The sequence below is a fragment of the Microcaecilia unicolor genome, chromosome 6 (genome assembly GCF_901765095.1).
Source record: "Microcaecilia unicolor chromosome 6, aMicUni1.1, whole genome shotgun sequence".
NCBI classification, from domain to species: Eukaryota; Metazoa; Chordata; class Amphibia; order Gymnophiona; family Siphonopidae; genus Microcaecilia; species Microcaecilia unicolor.
The window spans coordinates 29,474,345-29,497,547 of NC_044036.1; the positions used below are offsets into that span (position 1 = coordinate 29,474,345).

At 45.6% G+C, this 23,203-nt stretch overlaps 1 protein-coding gene across 3 annotated transcripts in view; it reads right to left on the bottom strand.

Annotated features, from left to right (window-relative positions):
- The window catches only part of GLIS1 (GLIS family zinc finger 1), a 418,517-nt gene extending 395,526 nt beyond the window's left edge, over window positions 1–22,991 (bottom strand). For 2 of the 3 annotated variants that reach the window (XM_030207712.1, XM_030207711.1), the window contains exon 1: window positions 22,630–22,991. In XM_030207712.1, the coding sequence (XP_030063572.1) occupies window positions 22,630–22,885 (256 nt within the window). In that variant the 5' untranslated portion in view covers window positions 22,886–22,991. The remainder of the gene's footprint in view (window positions 1–22,629) is intronic. The other variant, XM_030207713.1, reaches the window with a different exon arrangement.
- Window positions 22,992–23,203: the final 212 nt, after the last annotated feature.

Consider the following 23,203-nt stretch of genomic DNA (forward strand, 5'->3'; position numbering starts at 1 on the left):
AGCTTGCATCCAAACCAAATATTCTCCAGATATTGGGTTCTGTTTCCCTCCCTGGGTCTCTGCTGCAGTGCATCGCCGCCTAAGCCAGAATTGCTGTACTGTAACCACATCTCCACTGTAATCTCAGCTAATACATATTGGAATTTATCTATCTGATCAGTAAATATGTTGCAGGTGGCCTAAATCTCTACATATAGAAAACCAAAATCAAACAATTCTTGCTTTCATTTGTAGTAGGCCAACCATCACCTGTGCATGCTCCAGATTTCTGGCCACTTTGTGTTTATTCATTTTTGACATTAGTCTGAGTCAGGCTGCCTTGTTTTGGTGAATTGTAGACACCTCCTTCGTTCATGGATTCACAAGGTCATAAACTACTGTAGCGAGATATATGCTGGTTGCCGGGATTATATTCTGAAAAGGCTTCAGACAGCTCAAAACACGGCTGCAAGGTTAATACTGGGGAAATCGCGCTTGGTTCCCGCTCAACCACTACGCTTTCAACTACACTGGCTCCCTGTAAGAGAACATAAGCACATAAGCACTGCCACGCTGGGAAAAGACCAAAGGTCCATCAAGCCCAGCACTCTGTCTCCGACAGTGGCCACCTTCTCCAATTCCTTTATATCTTTTTTGAGATGAGGCGACCAGAACTGAACACAATACTCCAGGTGCTGTTGCACCATGGAGCGATATAACGGCATTATAACATCCTCATGCTTGGTTTCCATCCCTTTTCTAATAATACTCAACATTCTGTTTGCCTTCTTAGCCGCCGCAGCACATTGAGCTGAAGATTTCAACGTCCTATCCACGATGACTCCCAGATCCCTTTCTCGGTCCGTAACTCCTAACGCGGAACCTTGCATAACATAGCTGTAATTCGGGTTCCTCCTTCCCACATGCATCACTTTGCACTTGTCAACATTGAACTTCATCTGCCATTTGGACGCCCAATCCCCCAGTCTCACGAGGTCTTCTTGTAATTTTTCACACTCCTCCCGCGACGAGACGACCCTGGATAATTTTGTGTCATCTGCGAATTTAATTACCTCACTAGTTACTCCCATCTCAAGGTCATTTATAAATATGTTAAAAAGCAGCGGTCCCAGCACAGACCCCTGAGGGACCCCACTAACCACCCTTCTCTATCGAGAATAATGGCCATTTAACCCTACTCTCTGCTTCCTATCCTTTAACCAGCTCTTAATCCATAATAATACACTGCCTCCGATCCCATGACTCTCCAGTTTACTTTGGAGTCTTTCATTGGAGTCTACATTTAAAATCTGCTCACTTACACACAAGATTATTTATGGAGAAGCCCCTGAATATATGCTCAGTCTAATCGATCTACCATCTAGAAATGCCCTGAGACTGCTAGGACCTACCTCAATTTACATTATCCCACCTGCAGGAATGTCAAAGACCAGTGGCGTAGCCACAGGTGGGCCTGGGTGGGCCAGGGCCCACCCATTTAGGGCTCAGGCCCACCCATCAGTAGCACATGTTTAGCAGTAGCTGGTGGGGACCCCCTGATGGTAATGAAAACGCTACTCTCCACGATACTGGCACCTGCACATGCTCAGTTTTCAGCGTATGCCTGCTGCAGACTGCCAAGGTAGAAAGAAGCGTTTTCCCACCAGCTGAGATATTTGTTCGTGGTGGTGGGGGAGGGAGAACACTTGGTGCCCACCCACTTCTTGCCCAGGCCCACCCAAAATCTGTTGTCTGGCTACACCCCTGTCAAATACAAGACCCTTTATGCTTCGTCCTTCCCGTGCATCAGTCCAAAATCATGGAATGTTCTGCCAAAACAACTTAAAGAGCTCATTGATCACCAACTGTTCAAGAAGTCCTTAAAAACTTTCTTATTAGACAAGGCTTATTCCACTGGCAACTCCACTGTTTAACCTCTCTCACTCGTTAGCGATTCGCCCATGACATTTACCCTGTGCCATCCCATGTTCCTTCCCCTCCTGACTCATTCCGAATCTGTGCCATCTATGTATTGTATCCTCTCGATTTAATGTAAGCCACATTACGCCTGCTCATGTGGGAAAATGTGGGGTAAAAATGCACCAAATATATACATAAATAAATAAGTCTACAATGACTTTTTCTTGCTCATTGGAAAATAGAAGACTTCTTTCACATTTTGACTTGCTGATATTTTTTTTAGATCAGGCTCAACAGACAGCTAAGAGGATGTCGTCAGATATCCCTGGGATGCTGCATTACTTTCCATGGATTTTCCCTGCAAACCATAGATCTGCAGCTTTTCCTGCTCTACACTATGGGGTAAATTCAAGAAAGGTCGCCTAAAGTTAGACGCCAAGTCGGCATCCAAGTAAAAGCAGAGCCTTTCTTTTAGCACCTAAATGATTTTTTTCTGACCTTGATCTCGTCATCAGTTCCTACTGTATGTGGTCAGTGACCTTCACTCCACTTTTGATAAAACGAGTATTTCCCTTCTCTTGCCCTTAGGATTTTCAGCGGCTTTTGATATTATAGATCACCCCCTTCTTCTTAGGTGTCTTGCTGACATTGGTAATTCTGGCACTGCTTTGACCTGGTTCTCTTCTTTTCTCTCAGAATGTACTTTTTCTGTATCTAAGAGATCCACAGCTTCCTTGCCCCAGCCCCTTTCATGTGGAGCTCCCCAGGGTTCAGTTCTGTCCCCTCTCCTTTTCAACATCTTTCTAAGTCCACTTGCCTCCCTTATTCAAGATCTTAATGTCAATTTTTACATTTATGCAGATGATATCCTTCTGGTTTTCCCTTTTTCCCTGTACCAGATCGATCTTTCCCATGTTCAACACTGTCTTCATTCAGTTTAGTCCTAGCTTACTGCTCATAGGCTCATATTAAACCTAGATAAGACCATTGCTTGGGATCACCAGATCTCTTCCAATTCCCACAATTCCCCTTCTTTCATTTGATCTGTTTATTCAATCCATACAGTCTTTTCAGGTATCTGGACTCCAAACTATCCTTCGCCCAACGTATTTCTTCTGTCATTAAGTCAGGCTTATGTTACCTTCGCAAGCTTTGCTCCATCTGTTCTTACTGTGATTTTGCCTCCCTGCACACATTTTGGTACACTCGTTCATTATTTCTAAAGTTAGATTATTTTAACTCTATCTTCACCGACCTTCCTAACTCTCAGTTGAAAAGACTCAATGTTTCATAACTCTGATGCCCATTTTCTTTGTTCAACATTTGGGAAGCTTGCCAGGTGCCCTTGGCCTGGATTGGCTCTGTCATGGACAGGATGCTGGGCTTGATAGAACCTTGGTCTTTTCCCAGTGTGGCATTACTTATGCACTTACTTAACCAAGTTCTTTGACCGTGTCAACCCACTGTTTCTATTCCTTCACTGGTTGCCTTTTTGTATAGGTCTTTTAAGATTTTTTTGTCTGGTCCACAAAACCTATCAAACTGGTCTTCCCACTTTTCTGTCTTCCTTGATTATCCTATACACTTCCTCCAGACACTTGCGTTCCCTGGATTCTCACCATCTAGTTCTCCCTGCACCAAAAATGGATCACCTTGAATCTACGCATCACACTGCTTTTTATTTTCTTGGCCCAAAACTCTGGAACAATTTACCCCCTTTTATTCAGTCTGAGCCCTCATTTAAGAAATGTAAATGCTTACTGAAGTCTCATTATTTTTCCTTAGCTTTTGAAATATTACAACAGTGATTATTTTCTTCTGTCCGTGGTTCAACTGATATTTAATTTATGATTTGAGTGTTCCTAGTCAGCCTGTCTTTCCTATCACCATGAAATTTCTCTCTTTGTTTTTATATATTTTAGCCTTGTTTGTAAATCCGCCCTGACCTGCTTGCTCAGAAAGGGCGATATAACACATTTCAATAAACATACACATAGCACAGAATTCAGCCTGAGCAATCGCCGTCACTGCAAGACTGATCTGAAAATGTACAGAGCTGCCAATCCTTTTTGGTCAAACCTTTGTGTACTCTTTCCCCACCCTAAAGTTTCCAGATGATGTATGTAAAATGGAAGACCATGGTGCCTCCCACTTTCTGCCCAACCTTCTCTTCTGGAACTGGCATGTGCAAAAAGTGCCAAGTGGACAACAGAATCCTATATAATAAAACTCACCCTCAACGTTCTGAAGCCACTGATGTCACTTCCTTCAAGACGGGTTCGAAGGGTTCGTGGTGGTGAAGCCACCGAAATCGCCAAGTCTCGGGGCCCCGCCCTCGCATCAAACGTGATGACGTCGAGGGCGGAGCAATGGCGTACTGTGCGTTCAGGAGGTGCGGAGCAATGGTGTCAGAACGACGAAGGGGTCGGCAGGTAGGTAGGTAGGGAGGGCGGGAGGGAGGGAGAAGGGAGGGTGTTGGGGAGGAAAACCTTGCTAGCACCCATTTCATTTGCTCCAGAAATGGGCCTCTTTTACTAGTATTCTATAAAACCAAGATGTAAATAGGAGACGGGCTTGTACAATGCGTCACGTTTTTATTGCAAAATGACAATGGAGCTATTGTGTCTTTGTTGGCGCACAATGGCTTATTGTTTAAACAAAGTGTTTTCAGTATTTGGTTGTTCTTACTTTAGGTTTCGCAGTAATAGCAGAAATTGACGTCATACTTGGACATTAAAGCTGGTAATGACCTTTGGGACTCCAAGGCCAAGAAATGATCTTCAGCCTTAACTCCATGGCCTTCAATGCACTGGTTCCTCAGGGAGGATCCGATTGTGGTCTTTGTGTTGCGATTCGTAATACAAAGCACTCTGTGTCTTTTAAATCTGCAAAATGAACAGATACATTCTACTCTAAGGCCAAAAAGCTTTAATGCTGAGAGAAATATGTGAAAAAGGTATAATCATATTACACAACTCCCCTTCTCACATGTCCAAAGGCTCCAAAGAAAAATGGACAGAGACATTAATCATATACTCCTTTGGCAATATCTCCGCTGGGTCTCATTTGCAATCTAAATTAATCAGGAATATTTAGCATGTGTCCAGTAAGTACACAAAGAATTTCACTAGGAGATATCCTGCTGTAAAAATAATTTAGACTTGAAGAATTATTTTAAATTGGCTAATCAGGGTCTTGCTGCCACCAGACTGCTCACATATGGTTTCAGACAACTCGGAAAACAGATTCGGTGTCAGTTTGTCTTAGCAATACCTATTTTAAAAACCATGTGCAATGACGGAGGGTTTAAAGCTGGGAATATTAGGAACTAAACAAGAAATGTTGGCAGCGACTGCAGAACTCAGATAGAAGGTGAGGGGGGGGGGGATCATGATTTTCAAAACTTTGCCTGAAGATTACACAGTACTTTAACCATTGAAATGGGCTATTTGAAAATTGTCCTTTCCGAGTTTCTTTTTTTCTTAATTAACTAGTAAAAAAAGCCCCGTTTCTGATGCAAATGAAACGGGGGCTAGCAAGGTTTTCTTCAGAGTGTGCATGTGGGAGTGTGTGTGTCCCTGCCCTCTGCCCTCTCTCCCTTCCCCTGTGCTTGTCTGTCCCCTCCCCCTCCCCTCTCCGAGTCCAGTCCTTCAGTGTTAAGTTTCCTGCTGTGCTGTGTTTGTGTTACAGAGAGAGTGAGGGCGTCTCTCTCCCCTCCCCCCTCTGAGTCCTTCACTGTTACAGAGAGAGGGATTTCGTGCTGTGCTGTTTTCCTTCACTCATGGGGAAACCGGATATCTCTGGCGCTTCACACTTCCGGCTGGAGGCTTCATAGAACGTTGGGGTTGCCTTTTATATATATAGATAGATAGGGTTAGTTTATAATACATTCTGTCATATGTACGTTTTCTTAACTATTGCATTTGAATGTGTGATTTTTTTTTTTTTCTTATATATTTCTACTGATGGAATGTATTTTCTGTTTTCAAATTTTATACTTGTGGTAATATTGTGAATTGAAATTAATTGCATAAATAAATGAAAGAAAAATGACAGCAGATAAAGGCCATCCAGTCACCCACTCTCTCTTCCTTCCCCTAAGAGATTCCGCATTCCTGTCCCACACTTTCTTGAATTCATATACAGTCCTCATCTCCACCACCCCCGCTGGGAGGTCATTCCATGTATCCAGCACCCTTTCCATGAAGAAGTATTTCCTTATGAGTTCCGAGTCTACTTCCCCTTTTAACTTCATCTTATTCCCTCATGTCCTGGAGCTTCCTTTCAGTTGAAAGAGGCCTTCCTCCTTTGCATTTATGCTGCAGAGATATTGAAATGTCTCGATCATCTCCTCTCTCTAATCTCTCCTCTTTCTTTCAGGGGCGTAGCCAGACTTCGGCGGGAGGGGGGGTCCAGAGCCCGAGGTGAGGGGGCACATTTTATCCCCCCCCCCCCCCCCGCCGCTGCCAACTTTGACGACCCCTGCTGCCGACCCTCTTGACCCCCCTCCCGCCGCCGCCAACCCTCCCCCTCCATGGGCTACCTTTGCTGGCGGGGGACCCCAATCCCCGCCAGCCGAGGAGGTCCTCTTGTTCCCGCTAAGGCTTCGTTCTGTTTCTGAGGATGTCAGACAGACTCACAGAAACAGAACAAAGCCTTGCAGATCAGCCAGGCTTCGTTCTGTTTCTGCGAGTCTGTCTGACGTCCTGCACGTACAACGTGCAGGACATCAGAAACAGAACGAAGCCTTTGCGGGAAGAAGAGGACCTCCTCGGCTGGCGGGGATTGGGGTCCCCCACCAGCAAAGGTAGCCCACGGCGACGGCGGGGGAGGGTCGTCAGCAGGGGGGTCCAGGACCAAATCTACGGGGGCCCACGCCCCCCCTGGCCCCACGTAGCTACGCCACTGCTTAAGTGTACACATTGACATCTATGTCTGTCTTCATTTATGCTTTATGATGAAGACCATGGATCATTTTAGTAGCTGCACTCTTGACCAACCCTGCCCTGTTAATATCTTTTTCAAGGTACGGTCTCCTGAACTGCATACAGTACTCTAAGTGGAGCCTCACCAGAGACTTATACAGAGGCACTATCACCTCCTTCCAGTGGCGATCCTAGGTCAGCTGTCACCCGGGATGGATCACCGCTGGGCACCCCCCTCCCCCAGGTGCAGCGGCATGCGTCCTCCAGGGTGCAGCACAACATCCCCCCTGGTGCATCAAGCCCCCCATCCTTGGCTGCTGGAGGGTGGAGAGAGCAGCCGCACGCCTGTCGGCTCCCTGCTCCCTCTGCCCCGGAATAGGAAGTAACCTGTTCCGGGGCAGAGGGAACAGGGAACCAGCGGAGCCAACAGGCGCGCGGCTGCTCTCTGCACCCTCCAGCAGCATGCACCCAGGGCGGACCGCCCCGCCCTTGCTACGCCACTGCCTCCTTCCTTCTGCTCCCCATTCCTCTTCCTATGCACCCAAGTATCCTTCCGGCTTTAGCCTTTGCCCTTTCTACCTGTTTTGGTCACCTTAAGATCGTTATTGGCGAGTTAATGCTTCATTCTCTCCACAGCAAGAAAACTAAGGTTTATGTGGATCTGTGAAGTTGTTTCTGCCATAGAATCTCCTACTATCATTTAAAGGTTTTCCCCTTTCCTGAAAGCAAAAAGAAAAATGCCAAAATAGTTAATTCTCCAAGGACAGGCAGGCTGTATTATTCTCACAGTTGGGTCAGTGATCTGCGCCGGCCCGGGAACCGGCATTCCAAATAGCAAAAAAAAGTTTGCTGGAGCCTTCTAGTGTGTCGTGCGTCCAACTGCGCATGCGCCGAGTGCCTTTCCCCCTCGCTCCTCAATTACTTTTTTCCCGTGTGAGGAGCGGCAGCTAATTTTCCTGGCTCCACTTCATCACCTGGGAGAGCCTCGGTGCCTTTTTTCAACCTTATTTCTCTTTATTTTCTACTTTGTAGTCTACAGTGTGCCTACAATGTAAAACCAACAAGAGGTCTTGATTGGTCTCCGGTAGACAGCAGCGCAGATCTCATCATAAACCACTGCATTCAATTGGATACACCTACTGATAATATGGGCAAAGTGTGCACCAGAGGAATTCAAATTTGCCTTAGCAAGACCAAAAGGGCAAATTTATCAAAGCACGTAAGTATTGCCACACTGGGACAGACTGAAGGTCCATCAAGCTCAGCATCCTGTTTCCAACAGTGGCCAATCCAGGTCACAAGTACCTGGCAAGATCCCAAGACAGTACAATACATTTTATGCTGCTTATTCTAGAAATAAGCAGTGGATTTTCCCCAAGTCCATTTTAATAATGACTTATGGACTTTTCCTTTAGGAAGCCATTCGAACCTTTTTTTTAAACCCCGCTAAGCTAACCACTTTTACTACTTTTCTGGCAACAAATTCCAGAGTTTAATTACACGTTGAGTGAAGAAATATTCTCTCTGATTTGTTTTAAATGTACTACTTTCTAGCTTCATTGCGTGCCCCCTAGTCCTAGTATTTTTGGAAAGAGTAAACAAGCGAGTCACGTCTACCCATTCCACTCCACTCATTATTTTATAGACCTGTATCATATCTCCCCTCAGCCATTTTTTCTCCAAGCTGAAGAGCCCTAGCCGCTTTAGCCTTTCCTCATAGGGAAGTCGTCCCATCCCCTTTATCATTTTCGTCACCCTTCTCTGTACCTTTTCTAATTCCACTATATCTTTTTTGAGATGTGGTGACCAGAATTGAACACAATATTTGAGGTGTGGTCGCACCATGGAGCAAAACAAAGGCATTATAAACGTTCTCATTTTTGTTTTCCATTCCTTTCCTAATAATACCTAATATTCTATTTGCTTTCTTAGCAGCTGCCGCTTTGACAACGTTTTTCTCTGGAGCAAATGGTTTCCAGCTCCAAATGAAATGACCACTAGATCCACACAGAAATGCTGCTCTGAAAGGGCTGTAAGAGGGCAGGGAGAGAGTCTTTGCTCTCTGTCATTCTGTCTTGTGAAGGTTCCCAATTCAAGTCCCCACTAGGGCTGGTCGCAGCATATGTAAATAAAGCTATCATGTCTTGATCACTCATCCTGGATGTGCTAAAAACCAGCCCAATCGTGGCCCTCGACAATGGTAGGGGCATCCTGAACTCTACCACAGAGGCGCTGCAAGTACTTAAACAGCCATTGGGTCCAGTAGGGGTAAGGAGAGGAGCTGGTCAGAAATCTAACCGGACAGATAGGTCAGGTCAAGGCGGATCTGGAGAGAAATTTCACATAGTAACCAGGTGCCAGAGACCTTGTTTTTCTTTTGTGCATTGGCGCAGCATACTTTATGGCTTTACTAAGGGCAAGATTTCCAGCTACCCTCCTCGCCGTCGCTCCCTCCCCCCTCCGTGCCGGGCCCCCTGCACTGACCTGACAGCGCCTCTCACCTCCGTGGGAAAGCGCTGCAGGCAGCAGATTGCTCTGCTGCTGCTGCCTGCAGCGCTTCCACACGGAGGTGAAAGGCGCTGTCAGGTCAGTGCAGGGGGCCCGATACGGAGAGGGAGGGGGCGGGAGCGGCGGCGGGGATGGGGAGGAGGGTGGAGGTTGGTGCGCGCGATGTTCATTTCCAGGCTCCAGCGGCAGCGGCCGACAGTCCGACTCCATTTCCCTCTCTGTTCCGCCCTCTGACATCATCACGTCTTGACGCGAGGGCGGGACAGAGAGGGAAGTCTCTACTGCGCATTTGCAGGTGAGTCGGTCATTTGCCATTCATATGTTTGATATGCATTCATTTGAATGAAATGTGCCATGTATGCAGCACCAAGGTAAACCCATGCTTAACCCCATTCCTGCATTGCTCATCAGTGTATATCATGCAATCTCCACATGGCTGAGCTTGCAGTAGCTTTCAGTAAGGGCCCCTCAGTGCCTCTTCATTACTCTGTTCATTTGCCCCAGGCTGACCCCCTTCCTTCCTATCTCCTGCCTGTTGCCAAGAAACAGATGGTATGAGGAGGCAGAGCTACCAAGTTACCCAGTTCCAGGTCGAAGAGTTTTGAGCAGTCCTAGTTTTGAACTTGCAGTGTAGGATTTCTAGTGCCTGGTCATGCCCATTGAAATCAGTGCTGCAAGTCCCATAATGCACCAGGATGGGGTAATCAGTAATCCAGGGCTGTCCCAAAATCTCCAGCCTGGAATTGGGTCGCTTGGCATCTCAAACGATATTGCTTCTACGTGACAAAAATCAGAAGCAAAAGCTATCAACCTTCATTTTTTACAGTACACTTTAAAACAGTTTTATCATTTGTTTTCCAGCACTTTTAATTGCCGTGCTTAAGCTGCCTGAATGCAACGACCAATGTAGCAATTATGAATCCCTGCAAGGTTGTGGGGTTGAAATTGGGTGGCGGAGCAGGTGGGGGAAGAGAGGTTGGTGGTTGGGAGGCGAGGATAGTGGAGGGCAGACTTATACGGTCTGTGCCAGAGCCGGTGATGGGAGGCGGGAAATACTGCTGGGCAGACTTGTACGGTCTGTGTCTTGAATAAGGCAGGTACAAATCAAGGTAAGGTATACACATATGTTTGTCTTGTTGGGCAGACTGGATGGACTGTGCAGGTCTTTTTCTGCCGTCATCTACTATGTTTTTATTAATCTTTCATGGCTAAGGTTGCCTACTGGATCCAGATTCTAGGGTTGATCCAGTCCTGGGTTACCCCAGTGCATGCTTGGACTTCTGGTCTTGCTTTTCTTAGAGAATGCAATGGGGAAATCAGAACTACAAAGTTCCTGCATGCAACGGGGGGGGGGGGGGGGGGGGGGGGGGGGGGGGGGGGGGAGGGGGGGGGACCCAGGACTGGATCAACTCTGTCCTATGAATCTGGATCCAGTTAGCAGCCTTATTCATGGCTGAACATGGTCCTGTGAGCTACGACCTCTGTTTTGCCACAAGTGATTGTACCACAGATTGTACCCCTTATTTTATCATCCTCAGTTTAATATTCCCTTATCTCTTGTTTGTCCTGTTTGTCTGGCCTAATTAGATTGTAAGCTCTGTCGAGCAGGGACTGTCTCTTCATGTTCAAGTGTACAGCGCTGCATACGTCTAGTAGCGCTATAGAAATGATAAGTAGTAGTAGTAGTCTTGGGATTCCGGAATCTTGCTACTCTTTAGGATTCTGCACAGAATCTTGCCACTATGGGATTCCGGAATCTTGCTACTCTTTAGGATTATGCACGGAATCTTGCTACTCTTTGTCCTTATCCCTTATTTGTTCTGTTTGTCTGTCCTAATTAGATTGTAAGCTCTGTCGAGCAGGGACTGTCTCTTCATGTTCAAGTGTACAGCGTTGCGTACGTCTAGTAGCGCTATAGAAATGATAAGTAGTAGTAGTAAAGCAGTATATCAAGAATGGAAAACAAAAGTGAGGACATTATAATGCCTTTGTATTGCTCCATAGTGTGACCACACCTCAAATATTGGGTAATTCTGGTCACTACAGCTCAAAAAAGATATAGTGGAATTAGAAAAGGTGCAGAGAAGGGTGACGAAAATAATAAAGGGGATGGGACAACCTCTCTATGAGGAAAGGCTGAAGAGTCTAGGGCTCTTCAGCTTGGAGAAGAGACAGTTGAGGGAAGATATAATAGAGGTCTGTAAAATAATGAGTGGTGTGGAATGGGTAGATGTGAAGCGTTTGTTTACTCTTTCCAAAAATACTAGGACTAGGGGGCATGTGATGAAGCTACAAAGTAGTAAATTTAATATGAATCGGAGAAAATTTTTCTTCACTCAACTTGTAATTAAACTCTGGAATTCGTTGCCAGAGAATGTGGTAAAGGCGGTTAGCTTAACAGGGTTTAAAAAGGGTCTGGACGGCTTCCTAAAGGAAAAGTCCATGGACCATTATTAAATTGACTTGGGGAAAATCCACTGCTTATTTCTGGGATAAGCATCATAAAATTTATTGAGCTTTTCTGGGATCTTGCCAGGTATTTATGATCTGGATTGGCCACTGTTGGAAACAGGATACTGGGCTTGATGGACTTTTGGTCTGTCCCAGTATGGCAATACTTATGTAAGAATCTAATAAACATAAACATAACTTTTCTTGTGTTCTTTGCACCATGGATCTTCATCACTTTAAACTCAAAAGCAGCCAAATTTCTCCGGCCAGCACGTGCACTCGCAGGGTGAACAGACCACACCATCTACTGTTACATTGCTGCACAGCGAGCATTAAACTTCCAGGTCTGCACTGGTACAAAGGCACCCAAAGTTTAAAACAGCAACTGAAATGTGCAATACAAAATTCCCCCTTGGGCATTTTACAGTATCTAGGAAAAGTACGGGTTGGATAACAAGTAATCAAACACAAATGATTCCTCCCGGCTATCATAATGTTTACAATCTGTCTGATCCCCTACTTCCTTTGTCTGCCCTTTAAAACGGTTGATTAGAGCTTTTATGTATTCCACACTCAGGATTATTGCAACTTCTCTGAAAATCTCCCTTGCTCAGTATGTCAAATACAGTTTCACTATGCCATAAAATATATTCACTGTCCTTTATAGTCTGTTGCTTGTCATTGGAATTACATTTTTCAGGTTTTCAAGTGTGTGCGAAATGTTTTGCAGCTAAAAGTTTTTTTTTTTAAATGAAATAAAATATGTTAATTCAGACTGATGTGCTACTGAAGCTCTACTCCATGGTGAGAAAGCAGATCCTGTCCCTAAGGGGCCCTTTTACTAAGCCTCGTAAGCGTCTCCGCAAGCTCAATGTGCACAAAAATGGAGTTACTGCTCGACTACCGCGTGGCTCTTGCGGTAATTTTATTTTTGGCGCACGTCTGATTCGCGCAGCTGAAAAATAATTTTTATTTTCGGATGTGCGTATTGGACGCACGCCAAGTGGCATTTGACGCGCGTAGGTCATTACCGCCCCGGCAACCGTGTGAGACTACCGCTAGGTCAATGGCTGGCGGTAAGGTCGCAGACCCAAAATGGACGCACGGCAATTTTGATTTTGACGCACATCCATTTTTCGGCAAAAAATTTAAAAAGGCCTTTTTTTACAGGCGCACTGAAAAATGGATCGGCGCGTGCCCAAAACCCGCGCCTACACTACCGCAAGCCATTTTTCAGCGCACCTTAGTAAAAGGACCCCTAAATCATTTTAGCTGTGAAAAACTTTGAGCAGAGACTGTCTCCTCATGTTCAAGTGTATAGCGCTGCGTACGTCTAGTAGCACTATAGAAATGATAAGTAGTAGTAATTTATTTATTTTGCGTGATTAATTCTACACACAGCAACCAGATGCAGCTGTTACCTTCTCTCTGTAGGGTGCGGGAGTAATAAAGTTTTATTATCATGCAGGTTTAGGTCCCGCTATAGAGATCATAAGTAGCAAAACTGGTTGTAAATATGATTTTTTTTTCTGGTTTAAACATAACAAAAGTATTTCAACAAATAAGAATCCAGAGGGGAAATAAATTCTGTGTGGTTCTACACTGGCTTTCATAGCGAGGGTGCATTGGAGAAACAGAGAAAACCCACAAACACCATTCTTTTGAATTTTTTAAAAGTTCAATATTTTATTGATATTTATAAAATACAAAATAGAAAAACAAAATAAATAGGGTCAATAAAACCAAAAAGGCAAACTGATCAAAGAATCTGCAGGTATTCTAGCCAGATGGTGCATCAATACAAAAGGAAAAAAAGCATCATAACTCAAGTAAGAAATTGTTCCAAAGATGAAAAATGAGATAAACACACGAGTCTGAATATAGCAGAAAAGGACAGATTTGGGGGCCCTTTTACTAAAGGTTTGTAGGCACCTACGTGCGTCCAACGCACATCAATTTGGAACTACCGCAAGCAGTAATTCCATTTTTTACGCATGTCCGACACACACAGCAGAAAATATTATTTCTTTTCTACCACGTGGCACTAATGGGGCAGTAATTGGCAGTGTACGCATGCCGATTACCGCCCGGTTAACACACGAGACCTTACTGCTAAGTCAATGGACGGCGGTAAAGTCTCAGGCCTAAAATAGACACCTGTCAATTTTTCTTTTGCCACACGTCCATTTTTGGCCAAAAAAAGGCCTTTTTTGCAGGCACGCTGAAAATGGACCTGCATGCATCCAATACATGCGCCTACAACAGCGCAGGCCATTTTTCAGTGCACTTTAAAAAAGGGACCCCTTTGCGCAAAATATACAACAGTCCAAAAGAATCTTCATGTGAATCTATAAAAGTAATTATGGATGACAATCAGGCTTATTTTCGTAAGAGAAGGGCGGCCATCTTTCGACACAAATCGGGAGATGGGCGTCCTTCTGCAAGGGTCGCCCAAATCGGCATGATCGAAAGCCGATTTTGGGCGTCCTCAACTGCTTTCCATCGCGGGGACGACCAAAGTTCACGGGGGCGTGTCGGAAGCATAGCGAAGGCGGGACTGGGGCGTGCTTAACACATGGACATCCTCGGCCGATAATGGAAAAAAAGAAGGGCGTCCCTGACGAGCACTTGGCCAACTTTACTTGGTCCATTTTTTCTTGCGACCAAGCCTCAAAAAGGTGCCCGAACTGATGAGATGACCACCGGAGGGAATCGAGGATGACCTCTCCTTACTCCCCCAGTGGTCACTAACCCCCTCCCACCCTAAAAAAAAAAAAAAAACACTTTAAAAATATTTTTTGCCAGCCTCTATGCCAGCCTCAAATGTCATACCCAGCTCCATCACAGCAGTATGCAGGTCCCCGGAGCAGTTTTAGTGGGTGCAGTGCACTTCAGGCAGGCGGACCCAGGCCCATCCCCACTACCCATTACACTTGTGGTAGTAAATGTGAGCCCTTCAAAACCCACCACAAACCCACTGTACCCACATGTAGGTGCCCCCCTTCACCCCTTAGGGCTATGGTAGTGTTGTACAGTTGTGGGTAATGGGTTTTGGGGGGGGGGGTTGGGGGCTCAGCACCCAAGGTAAGGGAGCTCTTGGAGCAATTTATGAAGTCCACTGCAGTGTCCCCTAGGGTGCCCGGTTGGTGTCCTGGCATGTCAGGGGGACCAGTGCACTATGAATGCTGGTTCCTCCCATGACCAAATGGCTTGGATTTGGTCATTTCTGAGATGGGAGTCTTCGGTTTCCATTATCGCTGAAAACCGGGGATGGCCATCTCTAAGGACGACCTAAATGTGGAGATTTGGGCATCCCCGACCATATTATCGAAACGAAAGATGGACGCCCATCTTGTTTCGATAATACGGGTTTCCCCGCCCCTTCACGAGGATGTCCTGCGAGGACGCCCTCAGGAAAACTTGGGCGCCCCGTTCGATTATGCCCCTCCATGTATCCATTAATTTCTGATAACTCCATAATTTTTCATATGCAAGGGATTCATATATATTTATATTTAAGACATGCTGAAACCCACCACATATGAATATTGAGCTTATTCAATGACTTCCAATTTCTTAAGGTATTTTGGGTAACAACTGCAATCAAAATACAAAATAAAAAACATTGTTCTCCATACTCCAAAGAGGCAGAGAGTGAAGGTGACCAAAGAATGATATTCTCGTATGTTAAGGGTTCTCTGATGAGAAACAAAACAGCAAAGATGACCAACGAAAGCAAAAAACAAAAAACAAAATAAATATATATATATACATAGTAGCATAACATAGTAGATGACAGCAGAAAAAGACCTGCACGGTCCATCCACTCTGCCCAACAAGACAAACTCATATGTGTATACCTTACCTTGATTTGTACCTGCCTTATTCAAGGCACAGTCCGTACAAGTCTGCCCAGCAGTATTTCCCACCTCCCAACCACCAGTCCCGACTCCCATCACCGGCTCTGGCACAGACCGTATAAGTCTGCCCTCCACTATCCTCGCCTCCCAACCACCAACCTCTCTTCCCCACCTGCTCCGCCACCCAATTTCGGCTAAGCTTCTGAGGATCCATTCCTACTGCACAGGATTCCTTTATGCATATCCCACGCATGTTTGAATTCCGTTACCGTTTTCATCTGCACCACCTATATAAAAAACGTCAAAATTTAAAATTAATCATAAAATATGTATTTAAAAGATGAATCCGCTCAAGATCTTCTCCGCTCAACAACTTTGTTTCCAGTACAATTGAGCACTATAGCTTCAGTTTATTGACACACATATTCTTTTTATATTTGGATAGAATTAATAACCAACAGACGGCAGAGAAGACTCCTGACACAGGCCAGTACGGCCGCAACACAGCTGTGTCGAGTCCCTTTCTCCCTGCTACAGTTTGGCTAATAAAGTTGATTCTTCATTTTTACATCCAAAGTATCGTCTTTTTTATGTAATGTTTTGATTTTGATGGATTCATCTTTTAAATACATATTATATGATTAATTTTAAATTTTGATGTTTTATATATATTTTTTTTTTATTTTTATATTTTTTGTTTTTTGCTTTCGTTGGTCATCTTTGCTGTTTTGTTTCTTGTTGATTTCCTTGCGAAGACTGGTTGCTTCTGTTTTTTGTACTACAAGGGTTCTCTGATGCACAGCACTTGTTGGGCAAGAAACATTTTTTCAATAAAACCCACCGGGTCTTGACCTTCCGATCCCTCAGCTAATCCTAATATATAAACGTTATTTTGGCGGCTACGATTATCAGCTTCTTCAAGCTCCAACTGAATCCACTCCAGTGTTTTTTGCTGATGTTGTAAATCTTTAACTGCAAGTTCATTTTGTACCACATGGAGGGGCATAATCGAACGAAAACATCTATCTCCGAGAACGGGTCCGTGAAGGGGCGGACTGAACCGTATTTTCGAAAAAAATAGACGTCCATGTTTTATTCGACAATTTGTGAGCTGGGTGTTTTTGTTTTTCAGTGATAATGGAAAATGAAAGCGCCCAGCTCAAAAACGAATAAATCCAAGGCATTTGTTTGTGGGAGGGGCCAGGAGTCGTTTTGCACTGGTCCCCCTCACATGCCAGGACACCAACTGGGCATGCTAGGGGGCACTTTTACAAAAACAAAAAAAAGGTAAAAGAGCTCCCAGGTGCATAGCACCCTTCCCTTGTGTGTTGAGCCCCCCAAATCCCCCTCAAAACCCACTGCCCACAAGTCTACACCATTACTATAGCCCTAAGGGGTGAAGGGGGGCACCTACATGTGGGTACAGTGGGTTTGGGAGGGTTGGACGACTAAGTATTAAGCAGCACAATTGTAACAGGTAGGGGGGGGTGGGCCTGGGTCCACCTGCCTGAAGTCCACTGCACCCCCTAACAACTGCTCCAGGGACCTGCATACTGCTGCCAGGGAGGTGGACAACCCTCAAGAAACCCTTGAGGTTCACACATTGGATCTAACTTTTCTTTAATGTAATTAACATCTTCCTTTAAATCTGTAATTGCTAAAGTACTATTCCGAATCATATTTTTTTATTTGTGTAAGTTCCGCTAATGTAGGTTCCAACAATTCGTTTACCTCATGCTGTGTTGCCATTTGCAATCCAGGCCCAATCTCCGTCCGTGCCCCGCCCCGTCACCACCATATCTACTTCAGGTGAAAATTCAATGCTGGACACCTCTTCTCTCATCCAAACTGAGACGAGGTCTTATTTAACCCTTGTGATGCAACAGAGGAAAGTCCAAAGATCTGCATTGTGGTGTATCTCATGCTCTTTCCCTCCACATATTTATTTGATTATTATTTTTTTAATTATATACTATCTTTCTTAGAAAAATCAAAACTTATTTACCAAAGTTTTTTTTTAATCCTATACAAAATCAAATTTATCCCTCCACCCCCTAGTCGCAGCACATTGCCCCGTCTACATACTGATAACACATAAATCAATCTTCCAATAACCGTCAGTCCGTCATTAATCCGTGCATCGTTGACTCTTATTACCCAATTCAAGTTTCAAGTGCAATAACATTTGATATACACAACCTTATGCTTTCTGAGCAGTGTACATTAGCCCCAAGTATGAGAGTAAAGAAATGAAAAGTACATTTCGCAGGTTAAACAGAGAGAGATAAAAACTAATTGGTGCCTATCCTGACACCCCAAGCCCCCCCCCCCCCCATCCAATGGTAGCATTGAACAACATAGGTTAAAGACAATACTCCATTCTAGCTTTTACAGCAGTAGCGAGGCACAGAAATATATCTAGCAACCAAACTGATAAATGGGGAATAAGTCTGCGACACAAAAAAAACATAACATAACATAGTAGATGACGGCAGATAAAGACCTGTATGGTCCATCCAGTCTGCCCAACAAGATAACCTCATTGTATGCGATACTTTATACAATGAGTTTATCTTATTGGGCAGACTGGACGGACCATACAGGTCTTTATCTGCTGTCATCTACTATGTTATGTTATGTTATGGTTTTTTTTATGTTTTGTGTCACAGACTTACCAGCAGTCCCCATTTATCAGTTTGGTTACTAGATTTGACAACCTTTTACAATCCAGTGCAAATTTAATGAACGGCTTCTGATTTAGGGGCTGTTTTACAAAGGCGCATAAGGAGCCTATGAGCATCCAGCGTGCTCCAAATCAGCATTACTACCCAGCTACTGCATACCCCTGGCAGTCATTCTGAATTTGGCGTGTGCCAAAAACACGTGGAAGAAACTATTTTCTACCGTGGGGTGCCTCCCCCGCAGTAAATGCTTACCGGCCAGGTAGCGCATGAGACCTTACCGCTAAGTCAAAGGGTGCCGGTAAGGTCTCAGGCCCAGGGGCATAGCCAGACTTCGGCGGGAGGGGGGTCCAGAGCCCAAAGTGAGGGGGGCACATTTTAGCCCCCCCCCCCCGGTGCCGCCGAACCCCCCCTGCCATTGCCGACCCCCTTGTCGACGACCCTCTCAACCCCCCTCCCACCGCCAACCCTCCCCCACTGCCACCATCGCCTACCTTTGCTGGCGGAGGACCCCAACCCCCACCAGCCGAGGTCCTCTTCTTCCCGCACAAGGCTTTGTTCAGTTTCTGAGTCTGACGTCCTGCAGGAACTGAACGAAACCTTGTGCGGGAATTAGAGGACTCAGCTGGCGGGGGGTTTTGTTACATATGTACCCCGCGCTTTCCCACTCATGGCAGGCTCAATGCGGCTTACATGGGGCAATGGAGGGTTAAGTGACTTGCCCAGAGTCACAAGGAGCTGCCTGTGCCGGGAATCGAACTCAGTTCCTCAGTTCCCCAGGACCAGAGTCCCCCACCCTAACCACTAGGCCACTCCTCCACTGTTGCTACTATTTGAGATTCTACATGGAATGTTGCTGCTATTCCACTAGCAACATTCCATGTAGAAGTCAGCCCTTGCAGATCACCAATGTGGCCGAACAGGCTTCTGCTTCTGTGAGTCTGCACGTACGTGCAGGACGTCAGACTCACAGAAACAGAAGCCTGCGCAGCCTTCTACATGGAATGTTGCTAGTGGAATAGCAACATTCCATGTAGAATCTCCAATAGTACCAACATTCCATGTAGAATCTTCAATAGTAGCAACATTCCAAGTAGAATCTCCAATAGTATCTATTTTATTTTTGTTACATTTGTACCCCGCGCTTTCCCACTCATGGCAGGCTCAATGCGGCTTACATGGGGCAATGGAGGGTTAAGTGACTTGCCCAGAGTCACAAGGAGCTGCCTGTGCCGGGAATCGAACTCAGTTCCTCAGTTCCCCAGGACCAAAGTCCACCACCCTAACCACTAGGCCATTCTGGGTTGGGGTCCCCTGCCAGCAAAGGTAGGCAACAGTGATGACGGGTTGGTGGTGGGAGGGGTCGAGAGGATTGTTGGCAGGGGGGTCCAGGGCCAAATCTACGGGGTCCCAGGCCCCCGAGGCCCCACGTAGCTATGCCCCTGCTCAGGCCAAAAATGGATGTGTGCTGGTTTTCAATTTGCTGCACGTCCATTTTCCAGCCTATTACAAAATTCCCTTTTTTCCAGACACGGTACAATAAGGGTCCGACATGTGCCCACACTGCCGCAGGCCAGTTTCTGGCACGCCTCTGTTAAAAGGATCCCTTAGCTATTTTTTTTTTAGCTGCAAATCTGTCATTTCATACATTTATAAAAACTCCATCAGATTCCTAAAGTTCTGCAGCTCATGCCTGATGGAACAAGTATGCTCAGCAGCACCCTCCCTCAGGCGGCTTCCATGATTGACGTGGCACTCCACCAATCCCACATGGGATGGGGTCCACAGGACAAAGCAGTATCTGGGAACAGTGGGTAATCATCCACCACAGGCCCAGATGTAAATTAGAGGAGGAGGTGGGGGGTGGAGGGATGGGTGACACACAGTCAGTGGCAAGGAGCGCAGGGATGGCACATGGGGGTCTGACCTTAACTCTCTAATTCTTTAAAGACGCTCAAGCAACTTGTAGAACAGGGTTGGTCACGTGCATACCTTAATTATCACTAATTGGTGTAATTGGCAGTAATTAGCCTACACTTGCATAACTGCCCCTAGTCGGTATTCTATTACCCTGCACACACAAATTCCAGAGTGCACAACTGCAAGGAGGATGTGAATCTGGGAGGGGTCAGGGTCATGCCTAGCAGTTACGAACATGGATTATAGAATACTGAGTAGACCAGCAATAGCAGCAGGTGGGCACGAGTGAGAAGATGCTCACCTAGTAGTGGGACGCCCTTGCTGTGACTGGTGGAGATCCTCAAACCAGCCAAAAATTCCTGGCATCGCTCTCTCTCTCTCTCCCCCTCCCCGGTGATGATCTTGCACTTCCCACACTCTGTGAAACACCCCCCCCCCCATTTTAAAAATTCACTTCTAGAGGTCACCGGCAGCAAATCGTGTGTGTTGCTCACATCAACCCAAATTTGCCTTGGGCCTCTGGTTAGCTGGCGGGGGTCCCGAACCCCTGCTAGCTGAAGATTTCATCCAGTGCTTGTCTGCAGTGGTGCCGCTGCATTACCTGCCCTGCTCTCTTTCTCCTCCTCACGTCAGAAACGCTCCTTTTAGTGAAATTGAGCATGGGGACCCCCCCCCCCCCCGCCAGCCAAGATGTACAGCGGCAGCAGTGGGCGGCAGAGGGGAGGAGCAGCAAGGCAGTGGAAGGGGGTGGCAGCAGTGGGACAGCATCCAAAATGTGCCCCCTACCTTCGGATCTGGCCCCCTCCCAACTCGAGGTCTGGCTACGCCCCTGGATTGGATCACTGTCAGCAACACCTCCAGAAGTGAAGAGAAGTTTTAAAAGGGAGTGTGGGGGGGGGGGGAGAGAAATGTCTAAGAGACAAGGAGTGAAGCCAGATTGCCGGGGGGGGGGGGGGACAGATTCCAGTTTATGGATGAGGTGAGGAATCGAAGAGAGAGGAAGAGATGCTGGACCACAGGTGGAGGGAAAGAACATTTTGTTCCCATCCACTGTGACAGATATAAACATCTTTTGAGTAAAAAAAAAAAAAAAAAACAACTTTACAACATCTTTTTAGTCACTGTACTTCTCACACCCATCTAACAAGTTTCTTTTTAAACACTGCCAGTCCAATTCTGTCCAGGCCAGGAAAGTGGCATCCAAGTTGGGGCATTCAAAACCTGCAACATATTTTACAAATGGCTCACTGAATGCAAAGCCTTTTGAAAAATGCACATAAGGTCACAGAACTTTGAGCTGCTACTGAAAACAGAGTGAGCTAAGTACAAACAGTGAGAATGGCCATTTTACAAAAATTAACATGTTCAAAAGCACACACACATCTTTCAGAATGATTGGAATCTTATTATAAAAAAGTTAATATTTGCATGCTATTCCTTTAAAATACTTATACATCTGAAAATGTAAATTATAGCTATACCCATCTATATAAAGAGATGAGATGATAGGTAGATAGAAGTTCAGAAGCACAGAAATGTGTATTTGCACATATACACACATATTCCTTCTCTCTTTATATAAATAGAGATATACATCTAAAAGTGTAAACACATATGTACACAAACACACACCTCAGGAACATTCAATTGGTTCTATTATACTGCCTCCATACAATGCCTTTCATGTCCCAGTCTTATGTATTCCACCAATTAAAAAATGGTTGCTATTTTCAATACCAAACATCCACCTATAGTCGGAACTTGTTACTAAAATTAGCAACATCACACTACAGGCCACTATACACAACCAACCAACGTGGTAATCTCTAATCGCTGATGATCTGAGCAGATGTTAATATGAAATCATGTTAACTTGAAATGTACCCAGAAGACAATTTAAGCGAATACGCAAGCTCATCTTCAGTGGGCATTACAGAATGCATCCACCTTTCCCCATGTTTGAAAGGTGCCTCATGTCAGGCAGACTACTTGCTTAATTTGGTAGTTTGGGATGGGCATGGGGTGGGGGCATAGGAGCCAACTTTTCAAAATTATTGGGGGGTGCTAAGCCCAATGGAAATAACCCCTTCCTGGACACAAGGAATTTTCTCAATATGGGGGGTGCTCAAGCACCCACATCACTCACAGAGTCGGCTCCTATGAGTGTGGGGGGGGGGGAGGCAGCGCTCCCCTACCCCCCCCCCCCCAAAAAAAAAAGTTGCACGTGCTAATGCTCAGTTTGTTCCCTTGTCCCCATTGCCAATATGACTTCTCATCCTTTGACCCTCCAATGTAAGCAGGCAAACTACACCGACCTATACGTTTCTGGGCTGGAAGCTTGCTAGCGGGAGGCAGCTGGGCGGACAGCGGCACTCCACGACTTACCCTTCAAGCCGCGCTGCTTCTGCTGGAGATAAGCTTTGGCACCTTTCGGACACCGTCCCTCCTGCAGCATCTGCTGAATCTGAAGCCTCTCAAGCAGACTGGTGGGTTTTTTAGGAATGAGATCTGGCAAAGGCACCGACATCTCACATGGGCTCCTCTGATGCTCGGGCTCGACGCTGCTGCTATTACTGGCAGTGACTTTAAAAGACATCTGAGAATTTAAAAAAGTTTTACCATTGTCAGAAGCTGAATACATCCCCTTATGGCAAATCCTGGCATTTAGCAATCACTTCGTGGAAGGCTGCAAAGCTCCCTGTGTACATTGCATCCTCCTCTGGCTGCCAAAAGGCTCCCTCTTCTTATAGTTCCTGTAGAACAACACAGTACAGGGGACACCAGGCGTGGTTTCATTTGTACTCTGCAATCCACCCTCCCCCTTTTTTTTAATGGATCGGAGGGGATTTCACTGAATCCACACATGCAAAGCCCTGTGTGAGATGATCCTGCATCAACTACGGAAAGAAATATGAATAGACAACACACACACTCACTCTCCTCCATCACACATGGTCTA